At 38.8% G+C, this 18,116-nt stretch overlaps 1 protein-coding gene across 5 annotated transcripts in view; it reads left to right on the top strand.

Moving 5' to 3' along the window:
- Positions 1–18,116, top strand: part of LOC309481662 (disks large-associated protein 2-like) — a 172,737-nt gene that overhangs the window by 87,906 nt on the left and 66,715 nt on the right. For all 5 annotated transcript variants that reach the window (XM_082146663.1, XM_082146662.1, XM_082146664.1 and 2 more), the window contains 2 exons: positions 11,934–12,090; positions 13,489–13,708. In XM_082146663.1, the coding sequence (XP_082002789.1) occupies positions 11,934–12,090; positions 13,489–13,708 (377 nt within the window). The remainder of the gene's footprint in view (positions 1–11,933; positions 12,091–13,488; positions 13,709–18,116) is intronic.

Genomic DNA, 18,116 nt, shown 5'->3' with positions numbered 1-18,116 from the left:
TCTAAATTACACCGGTTTCACGGTATATTACTTTTTTTATTTTTATTTTTTTAAGCATGACTGGGTGTAAAACCCATTTTTCAATGAGTGAGAGAGGAAATACTGCTGTAGATTGACTTAGAATGCCCTATTTTACTGTCATAAGTGAATATTGTAGAAAAAAATCCACACTAGTATTTATACAGGTTTGCAAGGCTGTTTACAAAGAGGTGCCCCGGTAACGGCTGTACACAAAGCAGCAACGCTCATAAACGCTGCTTTATCAGGAAAGATAAAGAAAGATTCAATCGTAATAACAAAGAAACTTTTCTAAAGACCGTCAGTTCACTTCAGACACTTGAGTCACGCTTAGTAACACGTGCATCACCACAGTACAACAGTGAAAAAGGACCGCGCCGCGTTCCGATCGTTATTAAAGCGACATACACCGGTATTGCGGTATTTTAAAAATGAATATCATAACAAAAATAAACACCGGTATTCGGTATGAACCGGTACACCGCCCAGCACTAATATAAGCTCCTTCAGTATTATCAGCAGCTATCGCGTTTCTCAGGAGCAATTACCCTCCTCCATCCCCAGCTCCTCCTCTCGCCCAGTCAGGATTTGGCATTCTGATTCCCCTTGAATCAGAATAAATTCTCGAATTATGTTTTACTTTAAAATCTTGAATTAAATATATTTGCAAACATTCATGTTGGTTCTGTTCTGTTCACCCCAAGGGGGGTTATTGCTGCTCTCCCTGCTCTTATCCATGCTAGGCTGCATGGATGCGCAGGGAGTTCTCGCCCAGAACGGAACCATACCGCCAATCCAAACTGTATGCTAATTGTCAATCGTATTGGTTCTGACAGAAATAGTCCAAGTGACTACAGTGGCCAACCATAAGTTTACCAAGCGACGAGAATACTTTTTGTGTGCAAAAAACAAACAAAAATAACGACTTTATTCAACTATTAATTTTCTTCTGTGTTTTTCTCCTGAGAGTTCACGTAGTGTAACAGCGCAGCGCTTCTGTGTTGTACGTCACACGCATCACACACATGACCAGTGTCGGCCAATAGTGAGCCTACGTGCTGACGTACAACACAGAAGCACTGTGCTGTTACACTATGTGAACTCACTCAAAGGCACACACAGAAGAAAATGAACGAATGACGGAGTGTACCGCATCTCCGAGATCATAAATACACTAAGTATTTTTGAGCAAATAAATGCAGTTTTGGTGAGCATAAGAGACTTTAAACATTTTAACATAAAAAACAACAACAAAAAAATAAAAAACATTTTAACATTAAAAAATCTTAATTATTCTAAACTTTTGACCGGTAGAGTATACAGAAGCTGTAGCTGGAAATGTTTAAAATTGGACCATCCAAAGCACTCTAGGAACCTCATAGCAAACCAGAATGTTTTAACAACCGTGTAGCAACTCCCTGGCAACCACCCAAAATCAACACCAACATCAAACAGCATCTTGTCTGGGTATCCAGAGAGATTCACTGAGCCTGAGTGAGCAGCTGTCATTCACAGCTCTGCTTTTCAAATATACATCGGTCACTATTCTGTGTACTTTAAAACTAAAAAAGTGACAGTACTCACTCATGCCAACTCAGTATTTAAGAGCGACAGCATTCTTTGTTATTTGTTATTTTTTTATTTTTTTAAAAGGCATGACTGCTGGCGACAGCAGTGATGCGTATGTTTGTTTTGGGATTGTCGATTCTGCCCAATGCAGGTGTGTTTCAGGAACTGGAGAGTTGCTGAGTTCATAATTTATCACTATGGTGCCCTTCCTGCAAGACACTTAACCCACATTGCCCCAGGGAGACTGCATCTATAGTGCGCTATGAGATGTTATGGGCAAAATACGTCACTAAACAACATTAGGTACATTTAATTAAGACAGCTCAGTGCATGTACCTGTATATCAGGTTGTGTTTGCAACACGGTTCCCTGAGAAGGGGAATGAGACTGGGGAACAGCATCAGCATGTCCTGTGTCTGAAGCATGTGTAAACAAATGCCAGGAATCATTGGCAGACTGGAGTCCATGACGTCACACACGGAGTGCCCGGAAATACAAAAGGGTGCCTGAATTACACGTCATCAACTGAAAGATTTCTGAAAGAGCCATGAAACCCTAAAAGGCATTTTTTGAGATGTTAACAGATATGTATAGGTTGCACATCAATGAATACAACAATAGCACTAGTTGGTCTGTTTATTATTAAGGGAAAGTGTTTCTTTTTTTTTTTTTTTTTTTTTGCTATTTCATTCTTCCCGTTTTAAAAGCAAAGTTGAACCAAAATCATGAAAAGCGAGGTATATGCTTTAATTTAGAGTGGCGATTGGCTGCTGTGGCAAGAGAGGACATGTCTACCTCATCAGTTTTTCTCTGCATTATTCATAATAAATCAGTGTGGATCACAGGTCATATCTGAACCGGAGCATACTTCATTTTAACGGCCCTAGAGTAAGTAGGGGAGAACATCCCATACCCTGACTTGAGTAAAGGCCCTTCTCCAGGACTCACTTTAATGGATAAACTATAAAATTCTACAATCACAAGGAGGGACACCAACGGGGATCCACCTCCACTCATCAATTTATAATTATGATCTTCTGAAGAGACCTATAGAAGCACCCCAACAAAGGGGAGTATACATACCTTCTTCAAGACCCAACAACAGTTGGGGAGGGAGGTAAACAAAACTGAGGGATTCTTTTTAATTGCCCATCATAGTTCAGTTCACCCTGCTTTACCCTAAAGGGTACTTGAGCATTCTACCAAAAGGAGCATGGAAGGTGCTAAAAACCACAGTAATTAGCACCTCAGGCTACAACCCTTGGTATTGCCACTCATCCAAGGGTGAGCACACATCCTTAGCCTTACTCAGGAAATGGAGGCAAAGGAGAGCAGGACATAATGAAGTTTGCCCAGTAATTCTCATCACCCAGGCTCTAAACCCAGCTGCAGGGGGCAGGGCTCCAGACTGCGACCAAATTGGTCGCATTTTGCAAACTTTTTTCCTGCCAGTGCGACTAAACTTTGTTTGAGTTTGCACTGGTGCCACCACCACTTTGCCCACTGAGAAGAGCTGCCATTTCTGTTGCATATGAGAAACATTAAATGGAAAAGGAAATGCATAATTAATAACATTGTTGCAAGATCTAGTGAGAAGCATTCAGTTTGCTGCAGAATTATCTGTTATAACCCATATCAGATAAAACAGTGCTGATGGTAACCAGGATGAACATTGTGCTATTAATGAACAAGTTATAAAAGGCTTTCTAGTCCACAAATTACCAACATTCACAATAGATTTAATGTAGTAACCCTGAATGTGATCATGGTATTTTCACGAGTTCGCACCTACATATAATCAGATTTGGAATAGGAATAATCGAGAGTGAGGAGTTGGGGTGGAGGAGGCATCCTGAAAAACGTGGAACAGAGGTAAGACCCAATGTATATACCTCCTCCTGCGTTGATTGGGTAGATTATGTGAACTTGCTCCTCCCTAACTTTTTTAATAAAAACATCATGTGGCGGAAATAGTTGTATTTTTTGGTTTTTCATTTCCGGGTTCGTACAATCTTTTGAGAGTGAAATTCAAGTACTTTTCAAGGACTTCAACTGCTTCACACAACTTTTTTCTAGAAAAAGGACCCGCTATAGACAATGCTTTACTCTAGCGCTTATTTTAGTATGCAAGGGATAACAAAAAGGGACACCCCACATGCTGTCTACTTCTACTTATCAGGTTCTTGAACATGGGTCATACTAAAGAGGCCTATAAATTACCAATCCCAAAGGGGATCATACATCCTTACATCAAGACCCAACAGTAGTTGGGGAGGAAGGTTAACAAAGTAGAGGGAAACTATACTGCCATACGGTCACCGTGATTTTGCCAAGAAAAACTACCCTACCCATAACTTTTCCCTAAAATCAGAGGGAAATGATAGGTGAATAACACCGATGTTGAAGCACCTCACCCTTACCCTGGTAATCCAGAGTTCTCGCGAGAGCACAAGTTGAATTTGCTCAGCAAGTTACTCTGGTGTCGAGTAATGATGCTCATCAAATATGCCCCTTGATCTGAGCTGCACCACATCGGGTTATCTGATATAGGTGGGCCAGAGGCGAGCTAAACAGATGACGACAGCGCTGTGACGTCGAAGTCATTAGTAAACATTGCAAGATGGCTATGGATGAATACCAGTTGTTTGAAACGGCTTTGGCCGCTACAATGAACAAGTTAGACTTGGCTTTTTATCTAAAACAGGAACAGAAGACGCCGCTCGAATCGTTCCTTTGCAAGAAGGACGTTTTTGCTGTTTTGCCGACCGGATACGGTACGAGTATAATCTACCAGTTAGCTCCGCTGGTAGCTAAGCGTATGGGGTTTATTGTTGTGATTGGTCGTAGTGTTATCCAATTGCGTGCAGTGAGATTTTCAAATGCATGCTTGGTGCCGCCCCTCGAGCTGGGCGATTTTCATTAGTCGACGCCAGACCATTAATCTTTTAGATTTAGGTCTGGATTTCCAGGCTACCTCACCCTGGTTCTAAGCCTAAACTTGACATAAACTGTAAACTTGTACCTCAAATCTGATTGGTTGATTGGAAAGTTGTTCCAGGATCAACAAAGATGTTGATCCAGGAACATGTGGTACTTGGTGAAATCACGTTCACCACTGCCATACATAACTCTGTTCACCCTGCATCAACCTTAATCAGAATCAGAATCAGAATCAGAAAGAGCTTTATTGCCAAGTGTGCTTGCACCCACAAGGAATTTTTCTTGGTACTGAAGCTTCCAGTGCACATATACAAATACAAATACAACAAGAAACATAGTAATACAAATTCTAAGAATAAAATATATAAAAAAATAAAATAAAATAGTATAAAAAGTAAAAAAAAGGGGTCACAGTTGGGTTTAGTCTGAATAAACATTTACAGATTATGAACATATTTACAGTATTTTGAGAAGTATGAATAATATAAATATAAATATCACCTGAGTTAGAGAATATTACACTAGACAGTGGGAGTCTAGTGCATGTTACAGATTATGAACATATTTACAGTATTTTGAGTAGTATGAAAAATATAAATATAAATATCACCTGAGTTAAGAGAATATTGCACTAGACAGTGGGAGTATTGCACTTGCAGGCATATGCCTTGGGGGGCATGTTAAGTGTTCAGAAGGGAAATGGCCTGTGGAAAGAAACTGTTCCTGTGCCTGGATGTTCTTGTGGCCAGTGATCTGTGTCGCCGTCCTGACGGTAACAGTTCAAACAGGGGGTGTCCAGGGTGAGTGGAGTCTGTGATGATTTTACCTGCTCTCTTCCTCACTCTGGAAGAGTACAGGTCCTGGAGGGTTGGCAGGGGGGCACCAATAATCCTCTCTGCTGTCCGGACTGTCCGTTGTAGTCTCCTGATGTCCGATTTGGTAGCTGAACCAAACCAGACAGTGGAACTGTGGAACTTAAGGGGAACTTAAGGGGGTATCTACAATTCTACTTTTGACCTTAACATAAGGGAGAATATAGCTCAATGCTGGAAAAAGATACTTCAGAATATCAGAGTGCATCAAGAGAGATGCCAGAGACAATCAGTCTCCACCCACAACCACTGAACAATGCCGCTCTCACATTGGGCGTCATGTGAGGGGGGTAAGATGTCCTCAGACATATGCCCATCCTACATCCTGATTTTACGAATCTTTGCAGAAAATGTGCAGGCAAGCATTATCAATCAACCACTGTTCAGTGTGCAATATGAATTAAGCGACAGAAAGAGCAGTTTCTGATTCTATTACACATTTCCTGAACCAATATGAAAGTTGCTTTGCATTTCTATCGAAAACAGCCCGAAAGGGAAAAGACTCCAGTCAGACTCCGCGCCCTAAGCCCCGCCTCCAATTCCCATGATCAATTCTGCCCTGCCGCCTCGTAGGCCATGGGATCTGAATCACAAGGTGCTGAAACTCAATTCTCATCCCTCAAGAGAGAGTCAAGCATGGGTTGAGCTATCCACAGTGAATGCATCTAAATGATAGCATTCAGATTATTATCCCTTAAGAAAGAATCAAGTAATAACAGAGCCTCCTACCATGAATGCATCGCCCTCAGTGATTCCCATTCCCTTGCGAGCCGAACACGTTCCGTGCAAAACGTTACATTCTCATCCCTCGGGAGAGAATAAAGCAAGGCAAGGACAGAGCATACCGCGAATGCAACAATGAGCGCACCCAGTTTTTATCTTGCGCATACAAACAATTGGCTCCTGAAGACAAAAAAAGCTGATGACATGTTATTCAGTTGCCCTTTTGTACTCATGGGTACTCAGCTTGTGACTGCCGTCTCCCAATGGTTATTGGATTTACACGTGCTTCAGACACCAGTCACGCTGATAGCGTCAACTCCATGATGCATCGTCTCGTTCCACTTCGAAAAATAACCTACATTCAATGTCCAGCTAATCTCTGTATGAATGTTTCCACAAACAAATCATGATTCATCAGTAAAGGCCATTGCACACAGAGTCCGAAATTTTCGTATGCGTTTTTTCGTGTTCGTCAGCCTTAAAATTCGTCACGCACAGAAACCTTGCACACTGAGTCCGATGCGTATTTATTAAACCTTTGCGGAAAAAAACGCACAAAATTCTAAATGGATTCGTCAAGGGTAGCAGTGAGGATGATTTTGTTGCCCTCTTTCTTCTTAAAAAGAGAAAAAGAAAGGAAATATTTGGTCCACCCAATACTGAGATTGCGCCGAGAGGAAGGAGAGTTTCACAATTTACCTCAGAATGTCAGTGGAACAGTTTGATGCTTTGCTAGCGATCCTGGAGCCACATATTAAAAACAAGACCACCACCACCAATTTCCGTGAACCAATCGATCCTGAACAGAGACTGGCAGTATGTCTAAAAGGTATGGGCGCGCGCTCGCACACACACAGTCACAGACACACACACACACACGCAGGCGGCCGGCGGAAGCGCTGGGCAGACAGAACAGCTGTATACAGGTTATATTTTATACCCAAATAATACATGATTAGTGATCGAATTGGCTGCTAAATCCATTGTGGATTTTGTCGTTCGCTTGTACGGTGGCTCTGAATTGTGAAAAAACCTCTCAAAATACTGGCTGTGGATGCGAAAAACGCAGAAAATCGAACCCGATCCGAATTTTTTTATTACGGACGAAAGTTTCGTAGACAGTGTGCAAGCGTGATTGACATAACGTGAGGTCGATTTTTTTTTTTAACGTCGCGAATTTCTGACTCAGTGTGCAATGGCCTTAACCCTTGTACTAAAAGAAAATATTTCAGTCATGACAACTCATATTCAATGGGAATGAAAATGACAATGTAATGTTTTGGTCTTGGCAGAATAGATCTGCTACACTGCTGCTGCTGCTGCTGCTGTTGATAATTGCTGCTGCTGCAGAGCAAGTACAGATACTTACTACTGCTAATACATCCACAGACATGCTGCTGTGATCATGAAAAACATGATGCTGCTATGGCTATGCTATGTGTTCCTGGGCCTGCCTTGCCAAATGTCTTAATGCTGTTGGGCTATGCTATGTGTGCCTGGGCCTGTTTTTTCAGAACGGCTTAATGCTATGTGTGCCTAAGCCAATATGGCTCAAACTTGTGTGACTTGATCCTGACACTGCATGCAGCTGAATTTAGCACTAATGCACTCAGCGTAGAATATGAAAATATTGCCCTTGGAAAATATTGAAGGCGATGTGCGAAGCCTATTTCACTTTAATACTGTATGTTCTCATATCCGCAATGCTTAGTCACTGCATTCCCACAGCAAACTACAAAAACCACTTGCTGTTGCTGCTGTATAAACATGATAATGAAATTGCAGCTGCTTAAATGCTTAGTAATGAACTCCTGCATCGAATGCAGAATTGTAAAACATGACACTTGTTTTAAAACTTGTGTATGGTTGCTTATTAAGAATTAGGCAGACCACACAATAATGCACAGCGATAAGGTGTAAAAGAACATTCTCTTATCTTAGACCTTGAATTTCAGAGGAATAATGGAAGTGCGCTGCAAACTCTTTCAGATAGCATGCTGCAAAATTTCTTACAGCAAACACAGAACTGAACTATTTAAAAGTTAAGCAGCAAGTTAATTTGCTGCACAATCAGTCCTATCAGCTGGAGCCATGTTATATGATGTCATTGTGAGCAGACTGCATTAAGAACCCATCAGTCTATTCACTATTCACTTCACTATTCACTATTCTCAAGACTATTCACTTAGGTGATAAGTTCTCATTACGAATATAATATAATACTAATAATCCAAGCAATTATTAGTGAATGAGACCCATTGTTTGTTTGTTTTTAATCAAAATTGTTTATTTGTTCTTTGATTTACTCGATTTACTCAACTATGGTTTGTTTGCTTTGCTGTATGGACAGACAGTATTTGGGATAGTGAAAATAATTGCTTTACTTTTACTTGTACTTCATTTAACACTTGCAAAAAAAATGTAATGTAAGTTATGCTTAGGCAAATCAATCACAATCACAAACAGCCCAGGCAATTTGTTAAAGCACTTTGTAGAGCAACATGGGCACATACAATAGTAAAATTAGGAACTGTTCAGAAAGAGTAACTATATGAAGTTATTGATAGAGTACTTCTTTGAGTAACTTTCCCCAATGCTAGCCCACAGCTCTGTGTGATATTAAGGATTGTGTCGTGACATTGTCCAGACAGGCATTTTAATTTGCTGTCACACTGATGATAAGAAGGACATCTGTTTAGGTGCCAGGCGACATCACTGAAAATGGAAAACAACATGAGGCTCAAGGTCCAGAGACACCAGCAAACTTTGTATTTCCCAAAATAGTCGCTCTGTGTCTCACCTTGGTGCCTATAAATCTTGCACACTCAGTAACCCATAAGCTGGGGTTCATATAGCTGCTGATGACACAGTAAAATACATTCATTTTTACATTTGTGTTCTATGTGAACACTTTCTTAAAAAGGAAAAAGAATCAGTAACCATGTCAGTACCATTACCCACATTTACTTGTGTTGTATCCAAAATTGTATGTTGTATCTTATGTTGTATCATTAATTTGAGTTTTTTTAATTCATTAATTAATTTGATAATTTGATAATAAATGAATATGTAATATAATAATAATTACTAATTATAATAATTATAACTTCCATGTAATGTTTGCTGGTTTTTAGATTATTTTAAACAAATATCTCACCCAAAATGAAAATTTTACCCATTTATTCTCTCTCATGTCTTTCCAAACATATATGATGTTCTTTATTCTGTATAACAGAAGTTTTAAAGAAAGTGTTGGTCTCTTTTATAAAAGTAAGGGGAGTCAGGATGTCAAGCTCAAAAATGACAAAAAGCCACATATATTGGAATTGATTCTCTTGGTTTACTTCTAACCTTGATATTCATGTGAAAGCTCATTAGGGAAGGCCTCTTAAAACATTTTCTGATCACGCTAGGGTATATTAGTATACAGTAGTTATGTGTCATTTAGCAGATGTTTTACATCCATAGTACCTCTGTTGAGGAATGGCAGTCCTGGAATAACCTGGTATCTTGCTGAAGGGCAACAGCAATCTCAACAACTTTCCAGTTCACTGGCCGCACTAACCCTATATTAACCATTGACATTTAATAGACTCAAGTCTGTAGGCGTAGCTCTTTCTTTTATGGTTTAGGTGCATGAAAGTTAAGCACCAACATAATGTTACGTTCTCTATTTCAGTAAATTCAGCCTAATTAATCAGCAACAACTAGGGAATTAATGTCTATTATTACAGATAATTACAGAATCAAATCACAGCTTCTGTTTTATTACATTCTCGCACTGTACCATGTTCTCCATTCCTTTCCATACACGTTATACAAATACATATACGCCCACAGGACTTCATTGACTGCATTTCTGATGCTTTTGCCTGCATTCAATTTTTTTTTATTTTGATCATTAAATGCACAAGTAATTTTCTAAACTGTGCATTATGTATTGTAGCGCTTTTCATACATGTGCAGCAGAGTTTTTAATCTCTGGCCATTTCCTTCATGAGTTCTTAGTAATTCTCTAATATCTCCGAACTTGTGTGTTGGTTGCATTGTGTTGGCTGGGAGGAGTTAATTCATTAAAGAGCAGGAGGACACAAGGAGGCATACGTTACCTGGTTGGAAGTTTTTTTTATATATATTTGGAGGTATAAAGTCTTGGCTGGTGTGTGTGGTGATTCGATATAGGGTAGGATGAGATTATATGACTGTCTTTTGGATTATGTTTGATTTATGTTGAATTTCAAAACACGTTCTCCTATGCTTTAATGGGTTGTTCATGTCGTTCCAAACCTAACCAAGACTTTTGTTCATCTTTGGAACACAAATTATGATATTTTTAATGAAATCTGAGAGCCTTTTGTCACTCCATTGACAGCCATCAACCGTATTAAAGACATCATTAAATGTGACTCCAGTGGTTTAACCTCAATTTTCTGAAGCGATGCGAGTACTTTGTTTCCGCAAAAAAAGAAAAACATAATTTACCACTTTATTTACAAAATATTAATCTCCAACTCGCGTTCAAGAGAGCACCATGACACATGCTTACGTGTTGATGCGAGGGCAGATGTTATTGCCTGAATGCGTGTTGGAGATAAAAAATGTGTACAAAGCACTTGCATCGCTTCATAAAATTGAGGTTTGAATTTATGATTTTCTACCTTTCTGAAAGTGGTAGGGCTGTCAATGGAGGGACCGAATGCTCTCAGATTTTATTAAAACGATATTCATTTGTGTTCTGAAGATTAACAAAAGCCTTACGGGTTTGGAACGACATGAGGGTGAGTAATTAATGACAGAATTTGAATTTTCATTTTTGGGTGAACTAATCCTTTAAATTGCATTTGTAAACCATTTAAAAGCTGATTTCCCTGAAAAGTTTGTTTGAGCATCCCAAACAGCCAACATAGCAAGACTGGTTCAATCAATTATGTTTATTTGGGAGTGGGATATGTTTGTCCTACCAACAGCAGTAAGTAAAAAAAAAAAAAAAACCTGTTCGAAATTTTTACAATTATGTTTGGTGATTCGAATGCCCCAGAAATTGCATACTTCACTTTTAAGGATAAAGGATTTAAGATCAAGCTTATTTTTCTTTTCATGTTATTATGAAAGTAGTTGAGAATTCACACATTAGCTGCTGATGAGAGGATTGAGGATGAAGGGAATGCTATTGATGTTTGAGATGGCTTGGCAGTGAGGAAGTGTTAGAGGCTTCAAAAGTGTCATCTGATTTCTCTTTCGCTCTATACACTCTTTCTCTCCTGTCCATATGGTTGTCTGGCATTTTCTGCTGACAGATAGTTGCTGTCCGTGGTTCTGAACTGAGACTAGAAGCACTAAAAATATGTTTTCTGAGGCCTCAATGTAATGTGTCTTACGAGTCTTTCTCATGACAGGTTTTCTGGGTTAGGCCATCATACCATTTAAAGTCCAAGCAATAGCCTATTTGTATTGTTTCATGAAAATAATAAAAATTTGATGGTTGATTACATTAGTGAGTTACTTTTGACGTATCCAAACCATACTGTGTTATGTTTCTTTAGCACTTTTTGGGGAAATAGTTTACTGGATGCTTGCAGCATCTTAAATTTTGTGTTCATCTGCTTTCATTTGTGGCCTACTGGTTTGCACACTTGAAATTTCTCACGTTTGGGTTCATGACAGTAAACCTGTTAACTAAGTCACTTTATCTCAAATCATACTGTATCTTTAAAGTTTTCCGAAAGTTCACTATTGATGGTTATTCCAAAGTGATCCTTCAATCTAATTTTGAGTAGGCTACATTAGTTTTTGGTTGTTCCCTCCATTTAGCTCGGGCTACCACTTGCAAACAGCGAGAGATATGCGCCCTCACCCCAGCGTGTCTCTGGACCCAGCAACCAACTTCAACCCTCCACAGTTTCGCTCCAGAAACCAGAGCTACATGCGTGCAGTCAGTACCTTCAGTCAGGCGAGCTGTGTCAGCCAGGTGAGTCTAACCACTCGAAACACCACACGGCACTGACACACAGGTACAAGCAAGGAAAATCTACTTACAGTAAGTGGTTTCAAGCCGAGGGCTTTAGCTGGTTCTACTTGTCTAAGATGTCCTGCTCTTTTCTCAGATTGTGTCTTGAGCTGATGTGCTGAAGAGTAGACTTCCTGTAGACTTAATATTATCTGTGATTGATTAAGAACTTTCCACTTAAAAACCAGCTTAAGGTGTTGACTGGTTGACTAGTCATTAGCTGATTCCAAATTTAGTCGTAGGTGATGTAGGTGGTTGAACAGCTGAACTACCAGCTGGGGTTGAGTACAACCTGGTAGGTTATCTTGGTCTACCTGGTTGGGTTGGTAGACTACCTTTGTCAAGCTAGTGGCAGTACAGATTGGCCTGATTAAGAATGTTCCAAAACTATGTAGGTGGTTTAGGTTGTTAACCACTTTAATTACCAGCTGGCCGGGAAGAGAACAACTTGGTATGTCATCTTGTTCAACCCGATTAGAATCGGTTGGCTGCCTTGGGGAATGTGTTGAGTTGATGGGTTTGAAGATATTTATTTTAGGACTTAATTTTTTATCATGTTTGGTTAGAGAGGGAATAAGGTAATTGTAAATGGTGAGGTTAGCTTTGCTAAATTATTTTCATATAAGCAATTGTTAAACAGAATTCCAGAAAGCTGAAGTCAAGTTCTGTTGGGCTGTGGTGGTGTTAGATCCTGTGAGCTTTATGTAGGTAGCTATTTATAGGTTTTTATTGATGGAGTAGGTTACAATTTAGATGTTTTATGGAGGCTTTATGAAACATACTAACTCTCAAATATATATATATATATATATATATATATATATATATATATATATATATATATATATATATATATATATATATAAATGTTTTTAATTAGGGTAAAGTAATTGTTTAAACTTATGTTGTAGTGCAAGGGCGACTTACAGGCAGTAATTGAAGAATTACATAGAAGTTTAGAATCTGTATATCATTTAGCTAAATGTTGATTTGGTTTGATTTAGGAAAGTTATCCCTCTTATCCTCTTGCTCGTTTTATGAAAATCTTTGCATATCAAGCTTTCTTGCTGTCTGCTGCTGTTGACTGTTTGACTGTCATTTTCCCTCCGAAAGTTCATCAAATAATCTGCTTTTCTTGATTTACCTATTATGAGATGATATTCCAGCTTGAAATGTTTTCTCTTAACTTGTTGCTTTTTGACATAATTCTACTGAGACGTTCAAGGTCGGAAATTGCCAGTGGTATATTCCTCCTGCTAACACTCCTTCATATTTACTGTGCAAAGGGGAAGAATCAAAGTGAGAAAGAGAAAGGAAGAGGAAAAATTAAGGACTGCTATTCCTGTTTTTGTCTCTCAGGTGAGTGAGACTGAGGTCAATGGCCAGTTTGAGTCAGTTTGCGAGTCCGTTTTTAGCGAAGTAGAATCCCAGGCCGTGGAGGCCTTGGACCTGCCCGGCTCTTTCCGCACTCGAAGCCACAGTTACCTGCGTGCAATTCAGGCTGGGTATTCCCAAGATGACGACTGCTTGCCTTCAATGACATCTTCTACTGTCACTTCAACTCTCAGATCCACAACAGGTAACCGTATGCCTCAAATCCCACCTGAGAGAGAGAGAAAAGGCTTAGAGCACATACTCGCCATTCATTCAGCACATGCTGAACTACATTCTCTGGCATACCTACATATGTACAGTGGGATTCCCTTGTGCTTGAGAGATGACTGACTTGAATGTTGTTTCTGTCGGCTCATGTCTGTTGTGTGTGTGTTTGCTTTTCTGTGTCTGTGCTCCCCTAGTGTTGAAAGATGGTTGCCTGCAATTCCCTTTTGCACGAGTCATGCGTCCTTTTCTGGGCTTCTGATTGGTTGGGTCTGGTGGTATTGAGAGGCTAGACTGGGGGTCAGAGGGAAATAGGCAGCTGAATATGTAACATTTAACACTTCTGAAGACACATCTCTGCATGCTTTTAACTAGCACAGCTGTGCAGAGCATGCAATTCGCTACAGGGAAGTGTTTTCACGCAGAACAGAGCGTAAGGTTAAGGTTGGAAAGGTTGTTTACAAATGGTTGTATTTTCTGTCTTCTATATTCTGCAAATGGATTAGTAGTTGAAATAAAATAAATGTTTCGGTTCAGTTTAGTTAACTTTGAAGGCTGTTTCATTCCTGAATGCACAAAGCAATGACTGTGAACTACATAAACAATTTAATGTGTTATTATGTGTTGCATAAAACATCTACATTAGTGAGTGGAAAGAAATTCACAATGCTTCAGAAGCGGGGGTCATAGAGAAAAGTGCTATAAAAGTAACTCAAATCAAAATATTTTCATTAAAAACTAGTGTCTAATTAAAAAAGTCTGTCCTTCAATTAAATTAAATAAAAGAGCAATATGCACTTGTGTGTTAAGTCCTCCCAGAAAGAAATATCACATTCTTACATAAACTAAATGCTAATTAGTGTTCAAGACATAATATTTAGGTAAATTGAATCAGTTTATTAGGGGCCAAGCACCGAAGGTACTTAAGAATTATTATTGTTCCGCTCTGGAAGTCTATGGCAGCCCATAGAACCGATTACAGGAAAGTTATGAAATTTGGCACACAGATAGAGGACAGTCTGAACTTTAACCACAGCAATTTTGGAGTCTCTAACTCAATTGCTGTAGAACCACCAAATGTCCAAAGTGACCAAAATTCTTTTTTCCTCTGACTCTTGGCTCAAGATGGTTCGATTTGAACATTTCTGCCATTTTTAATTTTCCAAATAACCAACTTTTTCAATCTCCTCCTAGACCGTTGCTCTGATTTAAAAAAATGTAACCAGATCATCTTCAGACAGTTTACAAAAGTTCAATTCAAGTTGATTTGTCAAACTGTTCCCGAACAATGCGCAAGCAAATTCGATGAAGAGCACGCCAAAATGGATGTGAGGCTTTATCTCCCTTACTTGGTTTGTGTTATGAAAACCATAACCTGCATATACCTGCACAGTTTTGAAGCAGTGCCATCTAGTGGTCAGGAGATATGAAAAATGACTCTTTTTGCTTATAACTTCTGAGTGGTTTGGCCCAAAATCACAAACATTGGTTCAGCATGCAGAGTCGAATGATAACAGATTTTCCCATATCGGCTATTTGGATTTTGTCATAAAATGCTATATTTTACGAATGCATTAGCATATCCTTACGAAACTCAGTATGTGTCTTTGGCCTGTGAACAATCCCTGATGGTATTCAAAAAGTTTCAGGACAGCGCCACCTTGTGATCAAAAGTTATAATGAAATTTCCAAAAATGCTAATAACTTTTGATGAAATTAGCCTAATATAATGAAACTTAATAGTCTTTATAGATTATTTGGTTAATGCCAAGAATATAGAAACAAATTCAGCTGTAGTAGGCCAGTGGTTCCCAACCTTTTTTTGTCTGAGACCCCCTTTTCCCCAAGAAAATATTTTAGGGCCCCCCTTCACATTTAATGATATTATCGCTCTTGTAAGCTTGCAGCAAGGATGACAAAATATGTTGTTTTCAAACAAACGGTATGTTTACTATAACCAGATGTTTATGCACAAATAATAGCCTATAATATTGAAAATACAATAACAAAAACATCAGTAGGCCCTTTGTAATTTAAAAACGTAGGCTTAGGAGTAGCCTATAAATTGGCCCTATTTGAAATGCAATAACACAAATATTCATACTGGTGTGTAGGTAAAAAAAAAAAAATATATATAGGCTATTACTAAATGACTGCTGTCTGTGACCTCAATACTTGCATGTTATTTGTGAGGCTTTATCAATGTGAGGCTTTATTTTTGACGCTTTTGGCGCTATAGCGAGCGATAGTAAACTTGCGTTTATTAACAGAATAATGCGTCTTTCGGAAGAACATTGTAGCCGGAACTACTTCTCTCTGTGTACATCTATGACGAGTCACGCAGGTACTGTGCTACTCCGCAGCGGCAGCGATCCGAACCAGTGTTAAATAGTCCCAATGTAAACACTTATTATAGGTGAACCATAGTGGTTCAGGATAAGACAAAAACACGGATTGGAAAATGGATTCATGATGAACTCGCTCATTATATAAATTGTAAAATAAATAAATTGTACATTTTTAACAGAAAAAAGTTAATGATTTTATTTAATGCTCATTGCTCAAAACTTTTCAAAATATGACGCACCCCCCACAGAGCTCGCTGAGGCCCCCTTGTGGGCCGCGACCCCCCTGTTGGGAACCGATGTAGTAGGCCATTTTGATTTTCTTTGAAAACCTACTTTTTCTACTCCTCCGAGACCTTTGGTCCGATTTTCACCAAAATCGAATCGTATTATCTTCAGACCATGCCGGCAAAAGTAATGGATTTTGTGTCGATAGACAAAACCTTTTTTGTATACCGCATCAAAAAAAAATTATGACATGATGCAACAATTACTCTTGAGGCTTTATCTCTGCAATGCTTTAGCATATTGACACCAAACTTTGTTTGTGTCATTGTCAACTTACTCTGACCACACCACATCAATTTGGTCAAAGCGCCACCTATTGGTAAAAAGTGATAAACCATTAAATCATATTATTAGTGACTGTATTGATGATTTTTCAGCCATTTTGCCTAAAACATCTTAATATGTCTTTAATTGCTCATTGTTGCAGTTGGTCTGATGCTTCCAGCCATGATGGCATGACTTATTGTCCCTCCTTTGTGCTCGGCCCCTTAATTGCTGTTTGCAGCTATATTTAGATATAGTTATTTCTGTATACTAAACCAAGCATGCAGTAAATCCTTCATTTTAAAGAAAATATTGATTTATTGTAAAATATATATTTTAGAACAAAACTACTTATTAAAAATGTATTTTAATTATTTAAAGGGCTTGGATTGAATAATGACTGAGCAGAGGTGAAATGTTAGTGGTTTGTTAATGTTCTAATTGAATTAGCTAGAGTATTATGATATATTAATCTCTCTATGAATTCAAAAACTGGAGCTGAAAACAAATCCCATTATCCTAATCCAGTTTTACCATTAATCCTTACTAATGAGTAATTTTCCCCAACCAAAATGAGTTTATGGAGACCTGACAGAGCAGGTGTGGAGGTTTTGTGCAACACATACTTATCAGAAAGTGTGCATGTGTCACAGTTTCTTTGTGCAAGCAGAATGCCCGTCTCTACACCCTCCCCAACAACCCTGCTGTGTTTGGTGTACACATGGAGTAAAGCTATGAACCCTATTGAAATACCACAAACTGATGTCAAATATTGTGACAATAAAATACCTGTTTTTTTTTTTTTCATTTTTTTTTTTTTCATTTGTTTACATTTTTAAAACCCAAATGCTAATTTGTTTTGTATGATTTGTTTGGTCACTCCAGTCAAACTTTGTTTCTTTCATTAAATGTGGGGTTCTTTGTGTTTATTCAAACTGGAGTTTGATTTGATTGGACCTTCACACTGTCAAAAACTCATACTGACCACACACTGAAGACTCTAAGGAGAAAGGAGAGCTCTCCAATCCCACCGTCTCACTCTGCTGAAGTGCTTTCACCACATATGGCTCTGTACGCAATCCCTGTCAGCTCACGTCAACCGGCTGTAGGACAAAACCATTTTCTCAAAAGGATTTCATCCAGTCTGTTTCACTCTGGAGGACTTCTTGTTCCAGCAGTCCTGTACTACTTTGGTTTTTACAAAAATAGCCATACTTTGTGTATGTGTTAGAAGCTAAATTAGATGTTTTCTTCCCTTAAAGACTTTTAAAAGCTTAAATAATTGCTTAAGCTCTGGTATTGATGCTCTCTGGTTCTATAGTTAATAGAAAAAGCACTTCAAAAGCACTGACCTATCAGATAAATGTTATCAAGCAAATCCCATAGATTCACCAAGTAGATGAAGCTAAATTTAGTTGTGGCTAAAATCAATGGGAAATATTGAGTAAGGTGTTGGGTGTTCTGTGATTGTGGAAAGGGAGGGAGGGTGGC

Source organism: Leuciscus leuciscus, assembly GCF_965113295.1.
Source record: "Leuciscus leuciscus genome assembly, chromosome: 19".
Lineage (NCBI taxonomy): Eukaryota > Metazoa > Chordata > Actinopteri > Cypriniformes > Leuciscidae > Leuciscus > Leuciscus leuciscus.
This window is presented reverse-complemented; position numbering and strand designations above follow the sequence as displayed.